The sequence below is a fragment of the Sorex araneus genome, chromosome 1 (genome assembly GCF_027595985.1).
Source record: "Sorex araneus isolate mSorAra2 chromosome 1, mSorAra2.pri, whole genome shotgun sequence".
In the NCBI taxonomy this organism is placed as follows: Eukaryota; Metazoa; Chordata; class Mammalia; order Eulipotyphla; family Soricidae; genus Sorex; species Sorex araneus.
Genome location: NC_073302.1, coordinates 145537043 through 145562579, shown reverse-complemented (window position 1 = coordinate 145562579; position 25537 = coordinate 145537043). Strand labels below are relative to the sequence as shown.

Below are 25537 nucleotides of genomic sequence, written 5' to 3'. Positions count from 1 at the left end.
ATGATTAGCTGCTAGGTTTTGAAATTATCTTTGGTGACCTTAAAGATATCCTTAAGGAGCTTCTAGAGCTTGCTGGAAAAGTATTCATGCTAAATTAAGTTCCAACGTTCACAGCTATTTAAGAGATCAACTGGAGAAGTCAAAGATATATCGGACAGTGAAAAACCTTCTTCATGTTCCACTAGAAACAAATACTTCAAATAATATTTTAAGAAATGAATCAATTACTTCAGATGTTATAATGGCCTCCAACACACAATGATCTCAAACAAAACCAAAGCAACTGTACCATGAAACATTCTATAGCTGCCATTTGGTATTTAGAAAATTATAGGTTTATATTTGATGCTTCCTACTTCCGTTTGCCCAACGAGTAGCACATTTTCTATAGTTCTGCTAAGATTTGAACTGGCTCTCAGAGGTGACTCTAAGCTCTGCAGGATGAGGAGTTTAAAGGAAGGCCTGAGATATACTTTTTGATACCAATGACCACCCCCTACAATGCCAATGTCAACTCCACGGGCATTTTCAGCCCTTAGGCTCTCTAGTGCCTGGGGACTCTGAGTAATTAGAAGGCCCTGATTTAGTCATCATTCTTTCTTCTCAAAATGATTTGAATATGGGTCAGGGAGGATAAGGGCACGGACTATAACGTGCTTGATATTGTGGTTGCTCTAACTGTCCGGACTTCAATTTAAACCCAGGTCTACTCCTGGCTCAGTGCTTGGGAGCTGAGTGTTCCTGGCTGTGCTTGGGGACCATATGGTGCTGAAATCCAACCTGGGCCTCTTGGTTGTAAAGTCTACACTCTGGTCTGCTGAGCTGTCTCTCCAACTCTACTTTTATTTATACCAAAAGCTGTATCTCTTGGAGTTGGAGAGATAGTACAGCAGGCAATACCTGAGTAGAGAAGCACAAGTAAGGCCAAGGTATGGCTCCAAACAAACAAACTCCTCGTGGGCCAGAGAGATGGAGCAACAGGATGAGTGCCTGCTTTCCATGTGGGAGGCTCAGGTTTGATTCCTGGCACCTGCATGGTCCTCTGAGTATTGCCAGGAGCTACCGCCAAGCACAGAGTCAGGAGTATCCCCTGAGCACGGCTGGTTGTGGCACTCAAACAAACAAAAATTCTTTCTCTTTATCTCAAAGTGGTTGCAATAATGGGGCAAGTTTTGTGTGTAACAGGATGGTAGTTTTAAAGTATTTTAATTTTTTGATAACTGGGTATCTGAATTTTATAAATAAAGTGTGATTTTAGAGCAAACATGTATAACTATAAGATAAATAGCACACCCTAAAAAGAAATAAAATGATTTAAAATAAAAGCTTTTTCCATTGTATAACTGGGACATAAGCTTGAGAACTTTGTAACTTTCCACATGGTGATTCAATAAAACACATAATTAAAAAAAAAAGCTTTTTCAACTAATGAGCTAAATACACTCATAGGTACTTATAGGTAGTATAATGATAAGTAAATCATCCAAGTATCAAGCAAAAAAAAAAAAAAAGAAGAAGCTATTTCCTATTTCAGGGCCAGAGTGATAGTATAGGAGGTAGGGCCTTGCAGCCAACTTAGTTTGATCTCTACATATCATATGGTCCTCTGAGCACTTCTGGGAGTAATTCCGGAGTGCAGAGCCAAGAGTAATCCCTGAGCATCACCGGTATGCTCCCTCCCCAACAACAAATAAAATACATTTCAAAGTGGTAACCGGTATTTGCCACTATAGCAAAGATAAGGTGGTGGGACGGGTGAATGGGAAGCAAAGAATGCTTTTTGCCCATTAAAGAAAGATTTGGTATTCTGGAAGAAAAGATACTATATTACAGAATATCTGATAGAAAAGAAACAAAGGTTTGTGAAAGCCAGCTTCACGGCACTGGATGAGTAAGAATACAAAGCACTGTTGAACAGAGAACTTTAGCAGAACTGAAAACTGCTCCCAACATCCCAAGGAAACAAACCTGAGTCACTGGGAATCTTGTCTCTGGGTTCACTTCAGCCCCTCTGTCTCAAGAGAGAGGAGCCTGCCTGCCTGCCACAGCTGTGCAACAGCAGGGCTGCACTGGCAAACTCCTTGGCATCCCCTGGGATGAGGACGTTGGCTGTCACCTTGAGGGCCGGAGGAGAAGGGGTAACAGAGCAGGGGACAAGGGCTGTGACCATGTGAGCGGAAGCACCAGAAAGGTGATCAGGAGGCTTCCTCAAACGAGGGACAGAGCCATGCAGGCCAGGAAGCCACCAACAAATGAGTCAGTAAGATGCTGGAGCCTTTCACAGCCGGATGTGTGTCCTAAACATGACTTTCTGGTTGCTACAATAATCCACGTCATGCAGCTAATGCTTAGTTTAATAGAGATAGGTAACAGCGTGTGCTAAAGAGCTAAATATTCCCTCGACTGGCAAGCACATCTTAGTATGTAGATGGATCAGAGTAACATGGTGTATGCCTTATATTTATGAACTGTAACTTCATTTTATCAAATAGGAAGTTTATGCTTTATGCTAAAATAAGAAACAGATCCAAAAAAAAAGTACAGAAAACAATGAAGAGCCTCTGATAAATTTAACCACCCCAAAACAACAGTGAACATTTTGATATACTTCCCCCCACCCCTAAACATTTAAAAGAAAACTTTGTATCCTGTCATAAAAAAATATTTTGAAAGCTGGTATTTCATCATTCTTTATCCTGGTTTTAGTAAATAGTTCAGATATAGCAAAAACAGAAACAACAAGTCTCACAATGAAGACGTTACTGGTGCCCACTCGAGCAAATCGATGAACAATTGAGGACAGTGCTACAGTGCGACAGTTCAGATATAAGAGGGAAAATGTATCGATGCACTCCTCCCCAGACCTAGGTCGACATTTTTCGTTGCAGAGGAAAAGGTGCTTCTTATTCTGGACCGTCTGGAAGATTTTATAACTGAGTGGCCATTTGAATAGGGCCATGAAAAATGGTTGGTTGTAAGAGTCAGGGACAAGGCAGGCAGGCATTGTAAGTGGAAGAAACGGATAAATACATTTGAAAGTGGCAAGACCTATGGGAAAAAGCCAATTTGGCTGAGACACAGGAGTTCTGGGAAGGAGAAAAGGGACTTGATTTCTGGGGGCTGGGAAACAAAGAACAAGAAGTGAAAACCAAGGCAGGTGAGGACCTTTGAGACTGTCTGCCTTTGCAGTTCAGTTTCTGGGGGTAAAAGCTAAGAAGCAGAGCTTTTGCAAAAACGATTTCTTACACCAGGAAATTAAACTGTGGATATAAGGGGGTGAGGGGAGGGGAAACCCTCATTGAAATAGGACAGGAAGCACTGGCGTTATTCGAGTGAATAGTAATAGATTCAAGTTTGTTTTCTAAGATGGCAGGCCAGTAAGGGTTGGCATTGGAGACAGTCCCTCCTGAGACCAGAGAGAGGATGAGTGCAGGAACAGAACACAAGATGAAAGGACTCATTCCCAATGAGGCTCATTTTCTTTCTCTTTTCTTATTTATTTTTTTAGTTTTTGGGTCACATCTGGCCGTGTTCAGAGCTTATTCCGGGTGGTGTTCAGGGCACCATGTGGGGTATGGGGGAATCAAATCCGGGCTGCACAGGTGCAAGGCAAATGCCCTACATGCTGTACCATCACTCTAGCCCCAAGGCTAATGTTCTTAGCAAGAATGGGAGAAACTGCTGAGAGGTGAGGGTGGGGGACCAGGTGAAACCCAATCTGGGAAGTAGAGCTGCACAGCAGGTTCACACTGGGTGTCTGGTTCAGCATGACTCTGTAGCGGGGCATGTTAATGGAGCCACCAGGTCTACCGCCTTCCCCTGAACACTGTAATCCGAAGAGCACATCTCAAGATGAGATGGTGGAGGAATCTGGGCTGGGCACTGGCCACAGGTCATCCAGAAGTCAGGGTACTTAAGAAAACAACAGTCAGTGGTTGACTTCTACAAATGGGTTGGAACAGAAGGAAATTAAGAGGATTCGAACAGCAAAGCTAGTCCAAGAAAATGCAGGCCCCTGGAGGTTAGGTTTTGGTATTTTTCTTAGGGGGAAGTGATGATGATGGGGCCGAAGAGATAGTATAGTGGGTAGGGTGCTTGCTCTGCCTGTAGTCAACCTGGGTTTGGTCCCCAGCATCCCATACAGTTCCCCAGGTGTTGCCAGGAGTAATTCATGACTACAGAGCTAGAAGTTACACTTGAGCACCATGAGGTGTGGCCCCACAAACAAAATTATAGGGATACATTTTAGTGCCCATGTGTAAAATGCCCTGCTGTCTAAAAACAAATTAGCAAGTTGAAATAAGCATAGAGAGCCTGGTTTTGGCCATTTGTTCTTCTAATTTCTGATTCAGAATGAGAATCACACTTAAAAATGCATCAGCTCTAGAAATAATCTAACAGCTGAATGTTTAGCAAGAGTGGAGGCAGGGGGATGGGGACTCAGGAAGGTCTGGCTGGCAGCCACTGGAGGTCAGTTCTGTGCAGGAGAAGGAATGGTTCAGGTTAATGAGGCATTTAACTTACTCAAAGGCATTTAGGCTACAAAGCATGCAGTTAGGTGGAGTTGCAGTGAGTTGCAGAAAAGGTGTCTCCCATAGAAACTGTAGAAAGTGTGAAGAGCACATTGGAACAAAACATTTATATCAAGGAAGGAATTTACCTTTCTTTCTCAACCTCCTATAAAATGAAAACATTGCATGGCGCATGTCAAAACTAGCAGCTATAAAGGCTCAAATGCATAAACAAAGCTTTGATTTTTAATTATGCAATATATTGGAATGTTAATAAACAAGAAAATGCAGTTTTTTTTTCCTTAAAAATAAACCTTATGGAATTCATCACTTGGATAGTGCAATTTAGTGATGTATGATTATGGGAATAGTTGCCAGATTTGGAAGTTAAAGGTTGTTACTAAATCTCTTACCGTAATATTTAGGTAAAATAAATATATTTTACACAAAAAAATTAAAGGGAGGGGAACAAGTACAAAGGTGATCAGAGGAGAAAAAGTACAATACCTCTGGATTCATTATTCCTTCTTTCTTAAAACAGCTGTAAAACATGTCCATGGAAAAGACTTCACTCCAAAGGTAGCCGTAATACTGGCCATCATAACCCCCTGCCAAATGTCCAAATGTCGCTGGCATATTTGTACCTATGAGGAAAGATGGATTTGAATTTGCTGGCAATGTTAACGATCAGGCTGCGGGTAGCTCAGGTTTTCCTGGGGGGAGTTTAGCTGTGGGAGGAGAGATACCATCTCACCTCCAGTGCTCCCGGGGCATAAGAGTGTCCTTGGCCAAGATGTTTACAAATTTCTCTCTGGGGGATGGCTCAACCTCGGCGCTAGTTTCGGCCCTCTGAGCTCTGGAATGCCTGCCGGTAGTTTCAGAGGCTTGGTCCACACCCATCGGTGAGCCCAGTGCTTCAGAAATCTTCCATCCTTTCTTAACCCTTAAATACCCATGCGTCTTGCAAACATGTCTTTAGAACTAATTTGGTTCGGCCTGGCATTTATTTATTTATTTATTTATTTATTCAATATCATTTTTTAATTTTATTGAGGCGCCCTGAGATAAGAGCATTCCAAAGCTGTTCATGATTGGATTTCGGTTTTGGTTCATCACTACTGAAAAGAATTCTTTCCTTGAAAGGCTAACATGCTTTTGACCAATTCAGTCTGCCTCTAGAGCCACTTGAGAAAGGATTTTGTCCAAGTGGCCTGAGGCCCAGGGGCCACAAGGTCTACCATAAACAAATCACAGAGGAATGAGTCTAGTTCTTCTACACTCCAGTAACTAGCTGTACCTTTATACGCTCTGTAAATGTCACTGATTCAGCTCACTAACAATTTCCTGGGTTTGAAAATAAAAGTCACCTTACCAGTTATATAAACATGTACAACTTCACGTTGGTTTGAGATAGAAAGCTAATAAAATTCAAACACACGTGTACACACCCACCCATATACATCTCAAAAAAATAAGGTGAGGAGAAACTGCCAGGCAGACTGCCCTGATTGCTCTTACAGTCAGAACCGGAGACAAGGGAGAGATTTGTGTCTTCTCTTTGGAACTGCCCCATCTGTCATGAAATCTCACGGAGGTCACAGTGCATGGAGCAGTCAGGCAGGTGTGGCCAAATGTGAGTGCCTTTGTGGGCGGGGAAGGGGGGGAGGAGGAGGGGGCCAAGGGCTCCTTGCAAAGCTGCAGAGGTGGAGCTGCCTCTCCTCCGAGCACATTCGGGCAGGAGCCTGTGGACGCAGGATAGTTATCTGAAAGTCACGGCTTGCTTGCCGAAATCAGACACAAACGGAATTGGGCAATCTGCCTGACTAACCACCTCCCCCTGGCAGTGTCAGGAGTACACCCTGTGCTTAGCAGGAAAAGCGAACCGAGGCTTACCTGGAGTGGCTGCAACGCCTAAGATTTCTGTGCAATATTTGGCATATTCACTCGCTGCGTCCAGCGCTGTGTTGGTGTGGAGGGATTGATCAACTTTGCTCAAAACAATCTGGCGCAAGGTTAGGAGACCTATAATAACACAAGAATGTTGGGGCATGTTTTGAAAAAGAAATAATCGTGCATTCCCGTGTTCCAAGAGCACAGGTCTTGAAAGCGGGTTCCTACAGCAGCCATCTGTAAAATGGGAGCAAGACATCTCATTCCAGGTAAGATAGAAAAGGCACAAGGAATGAGAGAGGGATCCTGTTGGTGGCAGGATGGCATTGGAACTTTGGTAGTGAGAGTGGAGAACCTACAGAGGTGCCAAACTATAGCATCGAAAATATTAGGAGATAGTAAGCTAATGCCAAATAAATAGAAAGGAAAATGCAAAATCTCAAAAAAAAAAGTATTTTCTCCTTGGACATACTCTCAGGCTTTGATATTCAACATTTCTCTATACCACCCCTCATATTAGTACCCTTCTTGTACTAGCATTCAATGCGGGGAAAGTTCCCTAGAAAAAGATGCCTCTTCAGGAGGCAACTTTAATTATTTTCCTTTTTAAAATCATATGTCATACCTGTGTTAACCAACCTAGAAGCCACAAGTTTCTCCAGCAAATCGTCTGTAATAGGGCTTCCATCTTTATAATGCTTCGACAGCCTTCGGAGGGAATCAATGTCCCAGACCCAGTTTTCAAGCATTTGTGAGGGCACCTCTACGAAGTCAGTTTCCACATTTGTTCCACTAAATCGTGCAAAATCAGTCTAGAAAGCAAGCATAGTGGTCTTTTTTTTCAAAGCAATGAATGAGAACTGTTTATATGATCAATTATAATTAAGGCTCTCCAGGACTTAAATCAAAATCAGTCAACAGTCCTTTGATGAAGGTTTAGGACTAACCTCAAATTCAAAGGAAAAGCACCCAGAGCAGCCAAGTAGCATGAAAATTGACCCTTGAATACCCTCTATTAAAGTATTATTTTATCCTTTTGAATCATAAACAAACTTCAGTCGTCAGGAAATCATAAAAATAAAAGAGGCAAAGTTAAAACAAGCTTCGACTTTGGAGGTAAAAATATATTGCAAGAATTTTTCCATTAAAACCAAGATGAGGGCCCTGGGGGTGAGCTCCCTGGAGAATAGGGCGCACATGGCCGGCATCAGGCTGAACGTCCGGTCCAGGCACTGCAGCCCGTGCCGCGCTTGAGCCGGGCAGATCCGCAGGGTGATCCAGGTGCCACACGCCATTCTGGTCAGAACACAGCTGGCCGTGTCAGCACCCTGAAGGACACTGCAACTCAAAGGGATGGTGCCGTGGGAGCTGTGGTGAGCACGGTCATCACTCCCATCCCTCAGCCCCCACGCCCTACAACCTGCCCTCCCTACTGCTCGCCAGCCCGACCGCTACAACCAGTTTCCATGTGGACAACAGAACTCATGAAGTTTGACCCTGGTGGGGATAAAGCACCATTATAGGCAGCCTAGTGTGGAGGGGAGCATGTGCAACCCTGAGGGCAATTCAGAAACACGTGTGAGCACTGTGGGCTCTTGTCCCTGTAAACCTCCCACCCCCTAACTTCTGCCCCCTTCCCCCACAGTCACTGCCAAAGCCAAGAATAAAAGGCAGGGAAAGGGGTAAGAAAAATAAGAGGCTGATCATCAATTTCTTCCTGTCCTCCCTTTCCATTTGCTACCTTTTTTCCTTCTTCTAATGGGGACTCTAGTTCTTTTCTTAACAGATTTTTCAGTTCAAAAGTTATCAACCGTGACTTACAATACTGATAATAGCAGGGTTCATGCATGAAACATTCCAACACCACATGCTTCACCAAAGTGTTTGCTCTCCTCCACCTTTGGGCCCACCTCACACTTTTATATGTCCAGTACATGCCTGTGTGTGTGTGTGGGGGGGGCACTCATTCCTCAATTAACTTTTTTTGTTTCAGTCAAAATTGAAGAGTTAAATGACAATACTACTGACAGCCTTTGGGGGTGCATGAGTGTGATGTTTTGATTTCTAAACTTAAATAAGTGATTCTAAGCTGACTGTAGAAAGTCTGAGTTATCTCGATTGGGTGGAAGATGTGATATTTTAGTTACTTTTTAACTAAAAAAAAATATTTATTTTTATTTACTTATCTTTGCTTTGTCTTGGGTCACCACAGCTGTACTCAGGGGACTATATGTAGTGCCAGGGATTGGGTACAGGTTGGCTTAACCTTGGTACAATCTCTCTGTCCTAAGAAGTGATCTTTTCTTGTTTGTTTGCTTGTTTGTTTGTTTGTTTGTTTCTTTTTGGGTCATACCCAGTGATGCACAGGGGTTATTCCTGACTCATGCACTCAGGAATTACTCCTGGCGGTGCTCGAGGGGCCATATGGGATGCTGGGAATCGAACCCGGGCCAGCCGAGTGCAAGGCAAACGCCCTACCCACTGTGCTATTGCTCCAGCCCCAAGAAGTGATCTTTTAATAACAAGTGACTTCAATGGCTAGTAGGATGAGCTAAGCACCATTATAGGAAAAGAGAAAATACTCAAAGGCTAATGTACCCCTTGAAAACATAAAAGTCTTATTCTGAGAGTCTGGGTGAAAAGAAAAAAATGTGCTTTTTAACATTATAGCATCGGTGTGATCATTTTATTGAGCTACAGTTGACACCTAACATCATATGAGTTTCAGCTGTACAACATAATGATTCCACAACTATTCCTGGAAATGATTATCACAACACAGACATCTACCATGTGTCAGCATATAAAGTTGCAAAACTGTTTCTTCTTTCTTGGTTTTTGGGCCACACCAGGAGGTACTTGGAGGGCTACTCCTGCCTCTGTGCTCAGGGGACTAAGAGGTGCTAAGGATCAAATCCAAACCTCCTGGAGGCAAAGCAGGATTCCTAGTTGCAATAAATAAATGAATAAATAAATAATTACAAATATTTGTAAAACACAGAAAATTAAGGGGATTCATGTTAAGGAATGATGGAGCTAAATATTCACACCACAGCGTCAACAATACTGAATTCACAAGCCCCAAACTTTAATAACCCCTGTCAAGATGGCAGGCTTGGAGCTGCGGTGGCGGGGTCAGAGAGGGAATCTGGGAACACCAGTGGAGGGATCGGTGATGGAACACTGTATGTCTAAAGCCCAACCATGAATAAATTTGCAACGTACAACGCTTTAATAAAATAAAATCTGGGGAGAAAAAAAAAATAAAAACCTGAAAGAAAAAAATACAAAGAGGAAAATTTAGTAGGTTCTTTAATCAAATGTCTGAAAAGCTGCCGCACCTAGAGGGTGTGGATTCACTCGACCATGCTGGTGTTTTTCTTTTTTGACCTTTTGCATGGTCCACAGAACTCATATAAACTGCCACCGGAGGGGACTGAGCATTTACCCAAGTGGGTAATCTGCTGAATGGGGTAATCTTTCTCTTGATTTTCCCTGAATGTCTGTCCTGTTTCCCTCTTCTGATATTTTACACTCTTGTCTTCTTTCTCTCTGACTTCATCACCTCTGGGGCTCTAAAGGGAAGGACGGGAAGGGAGAGGGATTTAACCAGCAGAGAAGGTAGCAGATGGGATGCCGAATCAGCAGCAATAACCATTCTGCTTCTGGCCCAGGGCAGAGGCACAGATGTCAACGCCATCTCGCATTCTGTCTTCCTGTTTTTATGCAAAAAGGGAAAAAAATGTTTTGCTTGATGTCCCGTTATAATTGTGCTAGTTCTACATGGGAAGAACTCCAAATGCAAAAGGGTCAAAGGAAATGAAATTTCACTAAGCACAGGTTTCAGGCTACTTTTGAGGATAGCCCAATAGAAAATTTAGAGATTGGGGTGGGAGTGGGGGATCATTCAGGAAACGGTATTTTGCCTCTTTATGTTAAAAAAATCTTCCAAAATAATTACATTCTATGTAATATCAAAAATCACCTTATTTCATAATTACAATAGCTCAATTCTACAGAAATTTTACTGCCCAGACTTATGGTAGTCTCTCTACCTGGATTAGCTGATTTAAATTCCATACCGAAATTATCTTTTTTTTAGATAAGGAAATTGAGGTATACCCAGGTTAACAGCAGAACTCGGATCTGAAATCAGGTGGTTTGACTCTAGAATTCACACAAAGTGAGCCACAAATGCTGTAATCCCTCTCTATCTTCCCCAAAAGTGAAAACAATGAATGGTTAAATCACAATGGGACAAAATGTCTATATCCTCTTAAAAAGTCTTATCAAAAAGTGGAAACAGTCTTATCAAACTCATCTTCTCAGAAAGAATAAAAGTGAGATTTTACTGTGCTTCCTTAAAAATTCTGTAACTACTGGAAAATTTTCAAATTTCAAACATAAAATGACGGGTAAAGAGTGGCTTTTGTAACCACGTAGCCTGAATTTGGGATTCTATATTCTAATTGCATCATCATCTAAAAAAATGATTGGCTGCTAATAAGTAGTAACAGAGAAAATAAATGCAAAATCAAAATGTATAGTGTCGGTGACCACTATACAATATTTTGACAAAATAGATATTTTATATAGCCTGCTCAAGTGTTCATTTTTCAGTCAGTTTTGCAGAAATGGGGTAGAATCAACTCTGTGGACAAAAAACTGTTTGTGTGTGGTTGGTGATAATGATGATGTTTTGGTGTTTCAGAACCTAGGAAAACATGAACAAATGAATAACTCATGAATTACAACTGAATAATTAGTTAGCCCAGTTATGTAGTCATGCAGAAGAGAGGGTTTATTTTGTCCAAAACCATCTCGGAGGCAGGAAAGAGTGGGGCAAATGAATGAACACATCATCCCTGCCTTTTGAAGGACAAAAGGAAATGTTTACAAGGAGTAAAAGCTAAAAATAATTCTATTGCTTACTTGATTCCCGAAAGTCAGTCACACTGTTTCTCCTGCACCATTTAAATATTTCTCAAACGAGGACAAAGAACCTACAAAATTCAAAAGCTCAATTTCCAGCAAATAGTTCATCACTGTGTCTGTTCACACAGAACCACGGACAAGTCCAATGATCTAACAGCCTGATGGGGTCTGGCTTGCAAACATCAAGGCAATGAATTAGGACTTACTGTTGACCAGCCAGCAAACAGTTCCAAAATGCCCTAATAAGTGGCAGTTTTCAATATGAGCCACTTGGAGGTATTCAATACAGTACCTTATGAGCTGCAGTCACTATTGAAGCTAATATAAATCAGATAAGTCAGAGTATTATAAAATGAACATTAAAACTCCAATTGGCACATATTCTTGTAGGTGACACTTTAAATTTCTTTTTTATTAAATCACTGTGAGATACACAGTTATAAGGATACTCATGATTGGGTTTCAGTCACATAATGTTCCAACACCTGTCCCTTCACTGGTGTACAAGTTTCCTACCACCAAAGTCCCTATTTTCTCTCCTTCCACTCCCCACCCCCAGTCTGCCTCTGTTTTTTCTTCTCTCTTGCTCTCTCTCTCTCTCTCTCTCTCTCTCTCTCTGTCTTTCCTTTTGGGCATTATGGTTTGCAATACTACTGGAAGGTTATAATGTGTATAGCCCTTTAACTACTTTCGAATACTTAAAAAATTTAAGGCATTACTGCTATGAAAAATGTTTTGACAACAAAAGCCTAGGAGGACACAATACAAATGTAGAGCTCCTGTTCAATTGAAATTCTTTTTGTTTGTGTTTTTTTTTGGGGGGGGGTGGGTGGAGGATGGAGTGGGGTGGGGCATGCAGTGCCAGGGACAAAACCCAGGGCGTCTGTATGCAAGCCATGTGCACCAGCTCTTTGAACCATCTCCCGGACCTCATTAGAAATTCTTGAGAGAATAAGAACGGTCTAACTACGAGGTTTTTCTTTATCTACTCTTTTGAAAAAAAAAAGATTTTTATTTTCTGTTTTTTTTGTTGTTGTTCTTTTCCCCCCACATCTGGCTGTGCTCAGGACTTTGTCTCTGTGCTCAAGGGATCACTCATGGTAGACCCCGGGGATCATAAGGGGTGCTGGGGATTGAGCCTGGGTCTGCTACTGCCTGCAAGGCAAGAGCCCTACTCCCTGTACAATGGCTCTGGCCCTCAAAATCTCATTCACCCCCACCCAGACCTGAAAACTAATTCTAAGAAGTGCTTTGTTCTATTTCAGAGAGTGCTATCAGGATGACATTAACACAGGCCCGGAGAGCACAGTGTGTGTGACATCAGAGCACACCCAAAACCTGGCCGCTCTGTGTCTCCGCTGGCCCTCCGCTCCCTCCCGGGATCTTTTCCTTGGCATTAATGCTGAAGATAAACAGACCTGCATTTCTCTTTGGCTTATCTCCCACAACTTCAATACTCGAAATTGCTCATTTGGTTCCAGTTTTAGGAATCAAACTTCTAAGCAGGCAGTAATCATGCAAACCAAATACAAACTCAAACCCAATGCTGCTTAATCACCTCCCACAGATCCTTACCCCCCCAAGCCACTGAAGGCAAGTCTTCAAGAATTCTCTTGAACCCGAAGAGACAGTGTTGTTTTTTTCCCCCTTTGCTGCAAGCAACATTCCCTGCCCGCCCCCGATGTTAAATTATGACCCCTGTGCTAATTATTGATTTCAAAGGGGCTGAATTATATACACAAGTAGAGCTGCTACAAGAATACTATATATATGGATGCCACTCCTGCTTTTTCAGGTTGTTTGATTTCTCACACATTATTTTATTTGATCTTGCCAACACCCCAAGGGGATGAAGAATGAGAATTACTGATGTCCCCATTTTATGAAAAAAAAAAAATGAGATCGCTCAAAGAGGCCCAGTAACTTGACAAATGCCACAAATAACAGGATGACTTTTTATCTGGAGCCCTCGTTGTACCACCAGGGTGACTTCCAGAAACAGACCATGTTCACTTATAACACGGTCTCATTGGAGACACACAAAGCACAGGCCTGGGAAGTGGCTCAATGGCTAAAAACACTCGCTTTTTAAAGTATGAGGTTGTAAGGCCTGTCCCTGATGCTGCCCACAGACAACAAACCAATTCCTGGGGCCTGCTGACTGGGATCCTTGCACCCCAACAGAGAGGGCTCTCCTCTGTGCAGGAAGCTGTGCGATGAACAGCTGCGTGAGCACTGTGGGCAGGAATATGGGCGCCCATAAGGATTATCACCTAGAACGCGCTCATGCATTACAACTCTGAAGGCCGTGGTGAGCATCCCAGGCACCGTCACCCAGCAAGTGTGTGGACCCCGGTCATTGCTAGAACAGTGGCAGCAAGCGGACGAGGAGTGGGGGTGAAGGAAGTCCCACACCCACCCACATAGCAAGCAGGTAAGATGCTATCACTCTTGTGACCAAATGAACACGCTGAAATCGCATGTTCTGAAGGTTTTCTGTGCTGGCATTACTTTCACTTTGAATCAAGAAGACTTTATCATGATATGACTATATATATTACTTTAAAAAAAAAACAACACCTTTTTTTTGCCTTCTAAGGTGAAGGAGCTAACTCAAAGGAGTGAGTCCAGGATCTTCATGCCCAAAGCCTCTAGTTCAATCCCGGTACTAGCATAAGGTATCCTGCCTCAACAGTGCTGCTGGGAGAGGCAGGCCCACTTGGCCTGGTGGGGAGGCCCCTCTTTCTCTCTCTCTCTCCCTCCCTCCCTCCCTCCCTCCCTCCCTCCCTCCCTCCCTCCTTCCCTCCTTCCCTCCTTCTTTCCTTCCTTCCTTCCTTCCTTCCTTCCTTCCTTCCTTCCTTCCTTCCTTCCTTCCTTCCTTCCTTCCTTCCTTCCTTCCTTCCCTCCCTCCCTCCCTCCCTCCCTCCCTCCTTTCCTCCTTTCTTTCTTTCTTTCTTTCTTTCTTTCTTTCTTTCTTTCTTTCTTTCTTTCTTTCTTTCTTTCTTTCTTTCTTTCTTTCTTTCTTTCTTTCTTTCTTGCTTTCTTGCTTTCTTGCTTTCTTTCTTGCTTTCTCTCTTTCTTTCTTTCAAGATCACTAACAGGTCTCACACTCATTACTGCTCTGAATGTACAAACCAACAGAGATAACCCAAGGCATTTCTCTTCTTGTCTACGTAGGTTCAAAAGGCCAGTGATTACCCTGAGCTCAAACCACAAGAAAGCTCTGAAACAGGAACAAGAGACAGCGCCCCTCGATTGCTATCTGAAAAATGACCCACTCTGCAGTGTAAACACAAGGAACAGGGCTGAAACTCAGCTCCCGAGTGACGGAGTGGCAGGCACATGGAACTCGTGTGTCTACATGTCTGAAAACTGGATGTTCCTGCCGACACACGCCGATCTGACTCTGACAAGCTCCGACCAGCTCTACTGGTCAGCATACCTGGCAGGTGGCAGCAGTGGAGAGCACAAAGGCCGAGGTGCCTTATCTTAAAACCGATCTGTCTAATATGCGTGGCACACTTTTCATTCCCGTGTTTCTCAGATAAGGCAGAAGTCTTACTGAACAGGAGAAGTGTTAAACGACGTACTCACTTACTGACCCATTCCGGTCGTTTACAAGGATCTTGAATTACTTGAAAAGGTGCAAATACATGGATTTGTGTCTACCAGTTTTAAGACAAAAGTAGCATTCCCTGGTGCCACATACAATTATCTTAAAAGTTCTTAATGTGTTACAGAACATTTGAAAGGATTAATAGGCAAATAATGAATTTTTCAAAGATAATCTCTTGAGGTGATGACTAAACTAGGCAAGGTATTGTACTAAGACATGACTCATGTTTCTGACACATTTAGTATTCATGGATGGGGTTAGGCAAGCCCCAAGACCTGAATATAGTCCTTTAAGACACACCATATTAATGTAATAATATATAGACAGACATTGCTTCGACTCTAGTCAAACTGCTCTGGAATAACAAGAATCAAGGCTCTGAGGATCAAGAAAACATTTTCCAACTGAAAAATGGCTGCATCAAAGGGCAACAATAAAATAGTAAGAAAAACTGGGTTGTAGGGAATAGCACTCTGAATACATGGTAAGCACATGATACTGTATCACTCAGGGCTAAGTCTGAAAATAGGAACACGCATTAAGAGCACTAAAAATTAATCTCTATGATCTTAGTCAATGTGACTTCCTCGTGAAATCATTAGTGGATAACCGATATGCAAAACCCAGGAGATTATAAATACATGTTGATGTACATAGCGCAGCACTGCACTCAGGAATCACTCCTGGTGGTGCTCAGGGGACCATATGGGATGCCGAGAATCGAACCTGGATCTGCCGTGTGCAAGGCAAATGTCCTACCTGCTGTTCTATCTCTCTGGCCCCCATCCCTCAGTAATTTTTTTAAAAGAGATCTGGGCCTTAGAGGAGGAGGTGGTCTCCTGACTGATGGTGCCCACCTCTGAGCATTAGAGAGGCCTCTTTTTTATTTTCTTACTTCAAACTACCGAGAGCATCCCGCCTGCACGGCAGAACCTGGCAAGCTCCCTGTGGCGTATTTGATATGCCAAAAACAGTAACAATAACAGGTCTCATTCCCCTGACCCCTGAAAGAGCCTCTAATTGTTGGGTAAGATGAGTAAGGAGAGGCTGCTAAAATCTCAGGACTAGGACAAATGGAGACATTAATGGTGCCCGCTCGAGTAAATTGATGAACAGTGGGATGACAGTGATACAGTACTTAGCACCGCACTATAGCACTGTCCTCCCACTGTTCATCAATTTGTTTGAGTGGGCACCAGTAACATCTCCATTGTAAGACTTGTTACTGTTTTTTTGCATATTGAATACGCCCTGGGTAGCTTGCCAGGCTCTGCTGTGTGGGCAGGCGCTTGCCGGGATCTCCGAGATGGACAGAGAAGCTGTCGGCTGCGTGCAAGGCAAACGCCCTACCCGCTGTGCGCTATCACTCCAGTTTGTGGCATATTCGATACGCCAAAAACAGTTACAACAAATCTCACAATGGAGATGTTATTGGTGCCCACTCGAGCAAATCGATGAACAGTGGGATGACAGTGCTACATTGATATACATAAATATATAAAATTATATTTTTATGCTATAAATATATGTTGAATATATAAATATTTACATTTATTTATTTAGAGATTTTCTGGGTGGGTGCCAGGGATCAAACTCAGGGTCTCACACATGCTAGGTATACGCTCTACCACTTGAATCATCGCCCTGGTCCCGAATCAGGTGTTCTTAACTGGGAAGTAATTACAATCTAGGATTCAAGAGGTCTGTGAACACGCTGGAATTTCACATAAATATCTGAATGTTTGAATATAGCTGTGTTTTTACATAGAAGAAATATTTATCGCTTACATCAGATTTTCCAAAGATCCTCAGTGACAAAAGTTAAGACTCACTATTCTATAAGCAGACCACTGTGAATAAAACACATAACTGCATCTTGGATCTAAATAACATCTGATGTTTAAAAAGTCTTTGATTTTTGACACACAGAAATCTTGGACCTGACCAACTTGCAGCAGAGACAGCCGGGGACTTTGCAATAGGCCTTCTCTGCTGGGCCGCTCCAGACGGGGGCAGGTGCCGTCCCACCGTCTGCCCTCTAAGAGCTCCAGTGGTCGCCATATTCTAGAAGCCAGAAAGAAGCAACAGCTCTCACGTGGCCACGATCCAGAGACACACACAGGAATCTGGGACACCAGCAACCTGTGGTAGCAATTTCTTCAGACCCTAATTATTAAAATCTTAGAATTCCTAAGATTATATTACATTATATTATATTATATCCATAACAAGCAATACGAACCACATTGTCTAGCAACTGTATTCTCATCAGGTATGAGGGGAGGTAGGACTGGTCTCGAAATATCGACGGTAACTAAAGTAGAGAAAGGATAGAAAGGATACCTTGCAAATTGTCTGCCACGCAAGCAGGGGGAGATATGAATGGGTGGGGGGGAATACTGGGGATTTTGGTGATGGAAAGTGTGCACTGGTGAAGGGATGGGTGTTGGATGACCATATGATCAAAGTTCAAACATGAAATTTTTGTTATTGTATCTCATGGTGAATTAATAAAAAATTAAAATATTAAAAAATAATCTTTGACTTTTTTTGCTTGCTTGTTTTTGAGCCCCACTGAGAGGCATTTGGGATACCAGGACGGAATAAGGATCAAGCCCAGGGCTCCTGCATGTAAAGCAAGAGCCCTAACCCTTTGGGCCATCCTCCCAGCCCAGTATTTGATTTTAAAGAATCATTCTTACAATGTTTTAGAAAAACAGAAACCAGTCTTTTCCAAATTAAGGAAATGTTAGCCACAGTACAGACACTAATGGGAAAAAATATTTTGGGACTCTCAGTACTCTGAAAACAGGCTTTAAGTTTATTTAAGAAACAAACATCCAGGTTATTATGAAAGAATTTTTCTCTTGGAGTAAACAGAGAGTAGAAAACAAGGCTAACAATGCTCTATCAGCATACCAGGGATATCTATCAGGATAGATTTATAACCCTCTCTATGCCCTCTGGGTTTTCTTTTCCCTCTTTGTGAATAAAACATGGAAGAACCAAGATGTAAAGACAAAAGGCAGAAAGAATTAAATAGTTTTCCACAAAGGAGACAGAATAATTTTGAAATAAGTAGGTATACTTTGGTTATTACAAGTCAAGACTTCTCTGGGGTTAGGGATGTTGGAGATTCACCCACACGTGTCAGGATAAGAAAGATTTGTCCCGCTATCTGCAGCCCATTCATAAGCTCTACTGGACACTGCAGACATGAAAATTTACTTTCAATTTTACTTTTTAGGTTCTTGGGCTATCGCTGGCTCTGTGATAGGGGTCAGTCCTGCACTGTTCAGGGGACCATGTGGTGCCAGGGATCAAACTGAAACTCACTACATGCAAGGTGAATGCCTTAATCCCTTCAGTGTCTGGCCTGAAAAATCTTTTTTTTTTTTTTTTTTTCGAGGTCATACCTAGTGATGCTCAGAGGTTGTTCCTGGCAGCTCTGCACTCAGGAATTACTCCTGGCAGTGTTTGGGGGATCATATGGAATGTTGGGAACTGAACCCAGGTCGGTTGTGTGCAAGGCAAAGGCCCTACCTGCTGTACTAATACTCTGGTCCTCAAAATCTTCTTTTTTTTTTTTTTAACTAAGTCTAAAAACAAACTCCATTGCACACATTTCTGCAAAGTATTTTGCATATCTTAATTACCCAGATTGCAATTTCTTGGGATCAATGAGTTAAATCAAAGATTTATTTTTATCAGGGGAAGTTTCTCAAGAAATCTCTAGCATTTTGGAAATTGTCTCATCATGAATGCTTAGAACTACATGTCCTCCTTAACCTGCACCCTGCCACTGCCTCAGTTCGCATGTTGAGACCTGACCCTCATGTAATAGAAGGAGATGGAGCCTTTGGGAGGTCACTGGGTGGGATTCCTGTCCTGACAGCAGTGTGTCCTCTGGCCTATCCAGCAAAGGATGCTGAGAAGACCCTTGTGAATGAGATAGCAGGGTCTCCCCAGACACGAGCTCCAGGCACCTGGATGTTGGGCTTCCAGCCTCTAGAAGCAGAAGGAATATATTTCTGTTGTTTATCGGCCACCCAGTCTGCGCCATCTAATCACAGCAACCCAAAATGACTAAAGCGATTGACAAGTGCTGAGCTCACAGCAGCCCAAAGTTGCTGAGGGATTTGGCCTATTCATATATGGCAAAAATCCCTAAACACTGACACCATTGTGCCAGGTTACATATCCACACCCCCAAGCACCGTTATTTGAAAAACAAAATTTTTCTTCCTTTTATGTTCAGTGAGGACATTGTTTTGTTGTTGTTGTTGTTGTTGTTGTTTTTTCTTTTTGGGTCACACTCGGCAATGTACAGGGGTTACTCCTGGCTCTGCACTCAGGAATCACTCCTGACGGTGCTCAGGGGACCATATGGGATGCTGGGAATTGAACCCGGGTTGGCCGCATGCAAGGAAAACACCCTACCCACTGTGCTATCGCTCCAGCCCGAGGACATTACATTGTTTTAAGAACATTTTTGCTGCAATGCTATATGTCGAAAACTCAGCTATTGATAACTTTGTAAATCACAATGCTTTAATAAGAAAAAAACTCGACAAAAAATGTGTGTGTGTGGGGGGGGCTGGAGCAATAGTACAGTGGGTAGGCTGTTTGCCTTGTATGCGGCCAACCTGGGCTCGATTCCCAGCATCCTATATCGTCCTCCGAGCACTGCAAGGAGTGATTCCTGAGTGCAGAGCCAGGAGTAACCCCTGTGCATCTCCAGGTGTGACCCAAAAAGCAAAAAAAAAAAAAGTGTGTGTGTGTGTGCGTGTGTGTGTGTGTGTGTGTGTGTGTAGTTTGGGAGCCAGGCCTGGCAGTGCTCAGGGCTTATACTCCTGGTGGTGCTTAGGAGATCATATGTGGTTGGGATTGAATGGGGCTGGTGGTATGCAGACCAAGTACCTTAGTCTCTGTACTATCTCTCTCGCCCTCCTGAAATTTTTTCCTTTAGGAAGAAAGAATAGTTAGGGAAAAACTAATACAATTCAAATAAATCACAAAGTTTACTGAGGACTACTGAAAGAGCAACTGGCTTCTTAACTATGATAAATGTACTTTCACATAGTGAGAAATAGGACCAGAGACACAGCTCGATGGGCTGGATGCATGCTGTGTGCACAGAGGCCCAGGTTCGAGCCCCAGCACCACATGGGTCCCTGAGCACCGCAGGTACTTGGGGGTATCCACCAAGTACCACCAGGTGTAGGTCCTTCCTCATGCCCTCCCCAAAATATAACAAGAAGTTAACAGTAGGGCAAATCACATAAACAGTTTTTATCATGGAAACTTTTCTGTAAATATGCAACTATTGTAAAAAGTTTTTTTTTTCTAAAAAGGTGACCTTGAGAGATGCAAAGAGAATTCAATTTTGGAAAACTCTCTACCACAGTAATTTTGATTTACATGTATCTATAAACTGTTAGTTGACTATTGAACTTAGAGGTTTTCTGATGTCAAGAACAACTAAGAAGCAGCAAACTCATGTTAGTTTATCCTATAATTGTTTGGGCCTAGTTTACTACAGGATGTTTTAAAGCTAGAAGCAGGTCCAGAGGAAAAACAGTTCAGAGGCTTAGAAAGTCTCTACTCTGTCAGCATATAGCCCGGAGTCCAATTCCTGGGATTCTTGTGTGCCGAGCACAATCTTGGTAGCTTGCCTATGTGCAACGCTCATCTCTACCAGTGATTTGGGCTGTATGACAACCAGGTACATTCAAGCATCCCAAAAGGGACACCTCCCAGAAAGAAATGCAACGAAAAAGAAGTGTAAGTCGTGGCTGGAACGATAGTACAGAAGGTAGGGTGTTTGCCTTGGATGCGGCCGACCCAGGTACGATTCCCAGCATCCCATATGGTCCCCCCAGCATTGCCAGGAGTAATTCCTGAGTGCAGAGCCAGGAGTAACCCCTGTGCATCTCCAGGTGTGACCTAAAAAGCAAAAAGCAAAAAAAAGTGCAAGTGCCATGGTCTCTACACATGACGCCTGGTGACCATGTGTGTGAGCACTGTGGTGAGAAGCCCTGTGACCATCATGTGCATGCCTCAGCTAAGAGCCAACTCCGTCAGCCTCTGTGCAAGCACCATAGTTAAAGGAGTGAGAACTTCGGTTGAAAAGAAACAGAAGCTGAGAAAAAGAAGTGTGCTTTTTCACAATTAAAGAAAAGTGTCAGCTGCAAACCACAGAAACATTTCCCTGTCAAGCTCTCCATATAGAGAACTTCAGATCTACAACCATATTCTATACGATTTTAATTTGAAGACAGTAAAGGTATTATAAAGTACTTATTATTAAAAAGGAGTAAGAAAAGCCAGAAAGACTATGCAGCAGGAAGGGTGCTAGCTTGTACGTGGACCACCTGGATTTGATTCCCAGAACCCATGTGGTCCCCTGAGCACCATCAGGTGAAATTCTGAGTGCAGAACCTGGAGTAACCTCTGAGCATTGCTGGGTGTGGCCCAACAAAACAAACAAAATAAGACAAAAGCAAAACAAAAAAATAGGAGTCATGAAAAAAGTAGTAAAGAAATGCTTGAAAATCACTGAACTAAACAAAGTATTAATAAGCAGAAAAGGCAGCTTTGAACATATCATCTGTGATGCTTACACCAGATTGTTATGCAGAAGGAAATTATTCCCAGGACAAAACAGGATTGATAGCTGTTCCTTAAAGACAGCTCATTTTCTTTGGCCACAGGGCAGTATGCAGTGAAGCTCTTTCCTCCCTGAATTGTCTTCTAAGCAAAAATATGCTGTGAAAGAGTATGAGGCCATCAAAAATGCTATTTTGGCAGAAGGGCTATGACATGCTTGAACATGTGTGAAGCTCCCTAAAAAATACGTTAAGGTGGGCCAGAGAGATAGTACAGGGTATCTGCCTTGCATGTGGCTGACCCTGGCCGAGTCCCAACACCAGATACCAGGCACCAAGCACAAGGGTGATCCTTGAGCACAGTCAAGGCCTGAGCACCTCCAGCTGCGGCTCAAGCCCCCCTGGGCCCCTCCTGCTCCCCCAAACATGCTACAGGCAGAAACATGACAGCACTGGGCGGAAAGTCTGGACAAGTAGCTGGCAGGTTTACCACCAGGAGGCACTCACCTGCGCACAGATCTGATGCATGACGTGACCAAATTCGTGGAAGTACGTCCTCACCTCGTCGTGCCGCAGCAGGGAGGGGCGGTGTGCGAGGGGCTGGGAGAAGTTGACCACCAGGGCGGCGACAGACATCATCCGGCTCCCGTCCGGGAGCAGGCAGCCTGGCTGGAGACCGAAACAGGCGGCGTGGTTGTATTTTCCTTCCCTGGGAAGCAAGAGCAGGGGTGGTGAGGCCCGCCAGCTGCTCGAGCAGCAACTGAGGGTGGAGTGGTGATGGCTCTCGGACCCCACGCCATGTTGGATAACTCTTGAAGACATATTGAGGTAGGTAATTCATCCTTTAGAAAGTGGGCTGACCCTTTGGTAAGGTGGAGGAACTGAAGCTAAACGAAACCTTCACTAACACTCACTCAGTAATTCTGGCTACAAGGTTCCTTCTGTTGAATTTTCTTTTGGGCCAGGGAGAGACAGTACAGGGGCTAAGGTGCTTGTTTTGCCTGTAGCTGACCCAGGTTCGAATTCCTGGCATCCTATACAGCCCCCAAACCCTGTAAGGAGTGATCCCTGAGCAGAACCAGGAATAAGCCTTGAATACTGCTGGGTGTGACCCAAAAACAAAAGAGGGGGAAAAAGGAAAAATAAAACGCTTTCATCAAAGGATTAAGAATGTTTGTCACACTTAGAATATTGCTAAACATTCAATTGAATGCAAAGACCAATAGGTATGGAAGCAAATTTGAGGTAGAAGATATACAGCTTGATTCTATAGGTTATCCTTTTAATTATTATTTATTGGTTTATTTATATTATTTATATTTATAAATAAATAAACTTATAAATAAGTAAATTTATAATGTCTCTTGCCCCCAGGCCTGGCTGTCTTTACTGGGACCCCTCGGAGGGGGTGGGTTGAGTTTCTCTCCCCACCCCGAGCAGAGCTCCCGGCAGTCAAAAACCTCCGGAACCCAGCCACACCCATGCTCAAGGCCCCTCTCCACATTGGACAAGCCTCACGCATGAAGGAACGGGCAGAGGAACCCAGGTGTGCAGGACCCAGGGCTGAGATCTCCAAGCCTGCTTGGATTGTGACTGGACCTCTTCTGCCCAGATCCCCCATTTTCCAGTAGCTAGGCAGTCATACCCAGAAACTGCCCCCGTGCCGTGTAATCCCATCAACGGCCAACATCCAGAGACTATAAAACCAAACTCCTGGAAGACATCTTATAGCCTATTTCTCCCTCTTGGAGAACTTGGCAAGCTACTGAGAGTTTCCTGCCCGCATGGGAGAGGCTGGCAATCTCCCCATGGCATATTCATATGCCAAAACCAGTATCAATGATGGGTCTCATTCCCCTGACCCTAAAAGAGCCTCCAATGCTGCATCATTGGGAAGGACGAGTAAGGAGAGACTTTTAAAATCTCAGAGCTAGGACGAATGGAGATGTTACTGAGACTGCTCAAGAAAATTGATGATCAATGGGATGATGATGATGATGATGATGATGATGATGATGATGATGATGATAATGATGATGATTTATTTATTTATGGCTTTTTGGGTCACACCTGTAGTTGCTTAGGGGTTACTCCTGGCTCTATACTTAGGAATTACTCCTAGTGGTGCTTAGGGAAACATATGGGATGCCAGGGATCAAATCTGGGTCCACTGCATGCACGGCAAAACCCTTACTCACTGTACCATCGTCCTGGCCCCAGGTAGGTTATCTTTAAAATTAAATTTGATAAATAGTAAGCACCAAACAAGGAGACTGTTCTTTCCTATTTTAGCTAAGAATTTTTTTTTTTTTTTTTTTGCTTTTTGGGTCACACCCAGCGATGCACAGGGGTTACTCCTGGCTCTGCACTCAGGAATCACCCTTGGCGGTGCTCAGGGGACCATATGGGATACTGGGAATCGAACCCGGGTCGGCCGTGTGCAAGGCAAACGCCCTACCCGCTGTGCTATTGCTCCAGCCCATTAGCTAAGAATTTTTTAGTCTGCACAATTAAATAGGCTCCAAGCATAAATTAGGAAACAGATAGTCCAGCGGAAAGCACTTTTAGATAGTCCAGCGGAAAGCATACACTATACGTTTCTAACTAAGAAGTTGTCTATTCTAAGATCAGTGTAGCATCAGTGATAGTGTTTCCCAAAGCTATCAGTCATTAAACTTTAATCTCAAATAAATTTCCTTCTGGTCAGAGAGATAATTCATGGGTTTGAGCTTTGCAGGCAGGAGGCTCAGGTTTGATCCAGGCACGTGTGGTTCCCTGACCACTGCTGGGCATCATACCCACACACTCCAGTGCCGAAACAGGAGAGTCCCTGAACACTGCCAGCTGTGACCCCTAAAATAAGATTCCTTCTTTTTTTTATTACTATATTTTTACTATGTTTTTGTAGATTTAAATTTTGTGGTATGTGTGTGTATGTATATAGATATAGATAGATAGGCATAGATATATAACCTTTTTTTAAGTGACTTTATCATTCTTTATGTTGTTGTTGTTTTTCCTTTTTCAATTGTGCCATGGGTCAAACTTGGCCTGCATCTTGGATGGCCCACCCCTTGAGCTATGAGCATCTCCCTGGCCCATATTTCATTTTTGCTTCCTTGATGCTGTCCCTCCCACGGATACTATTTATTTATTTGGCCTTATTTTTTTTGGGGGGGGGCGCTTTTTAGATTTTTGGTCACACCTGGAAATGTTCATGGGTTACTCCTGGTTCTTCCTTTAGGAATCACTCCTGGCAGTGCTGGAGGGACCATAAAGTATGCCAGGCCATGTGCAAGACAAATGCCCTACCTGCTGTACAATCCCCTAAAACTCAACTGCTCTTTTTCTAACTTCTTATTACAGATGTATAAAAGCATTGCGCTTGTCCTTATAATAAGTACATGCAAAAAAAAAAATCTGAAAATCACAACTTTTCTCGACTGTATCAGAACTGAGGGTGGAAAGGCAATAGACTGACCTATAACCTGAGACAGGTGTTTCCAAGGAGGGAGAACAAGCACTTTTTTGGTTATCATTGAAGAGAAAATTTCTGAATGAAGTGCTAACAGCTGATGGTTGGCGAGCTAAAGTGAGAAACCCCTGGCAACTGGAGATAAGGGGAATTTTACATCCACTTACACACACACACACACACACACACACACACACACACACACACACACACACACACTTCACACAGTGTTGTACAACATGGCAATGGTAGATACACAGGCTCCCCCATGGCTTGGTAAAGCATACACCACTGCCAAGATCCATCAGAGCGCTCTCCTACACAATAGCCTTAAACTTCTGGGGGAAAGGGCAAGAAATCTGAACAGCACCAGTAAAAACTCACTGCTGTGGGGGGAGAGGGGGCGCGGCTGGGCACAGAGAAAACCCTCTAGATTCTGATGGAACGGTAGGAAAGCCCCAGAGGCCAGACTGGCAGCTGGTGGTGGAGGGAAGGGCAAAGT

The 25537-nt window shown here is 43.3% G+C and overlaps 1 protein-coding gene across 2 annotated transcripts in view; it reads right to left on the bottom strand.

Annotated features, from left to right (window-relative positions):
• NLN (neurolysin) overlaps window positions 1-25537 on the bottom strand; it is a 101368-nt gene that overhangs the window by 6921 nt on the left and 68910 nt on the right. For both annotated transcript variants that reach the window (XM_055121094.1, XM_004608486.3), the window contains exons 9-12: window positions 22068-22269; window positions 7027-7213; window positions 6405-6533; window positions 5019-5155 (exon numbers count right to left, since the gene is read on the bottom strand). In XM_055121094.1, coding sequence (XP_054977069.1) covers window positions 5019-5155; window positions 6405-6533; window positions 7027-7213; window positions 22068-22269 — 655 coding nt within the window. The remainder of the gene's footprint in view (window positions 1-5018; window positions 5156-6404; window positions 6534-7026; window positions 7214-22067; window positions 22270-25537) is intronic.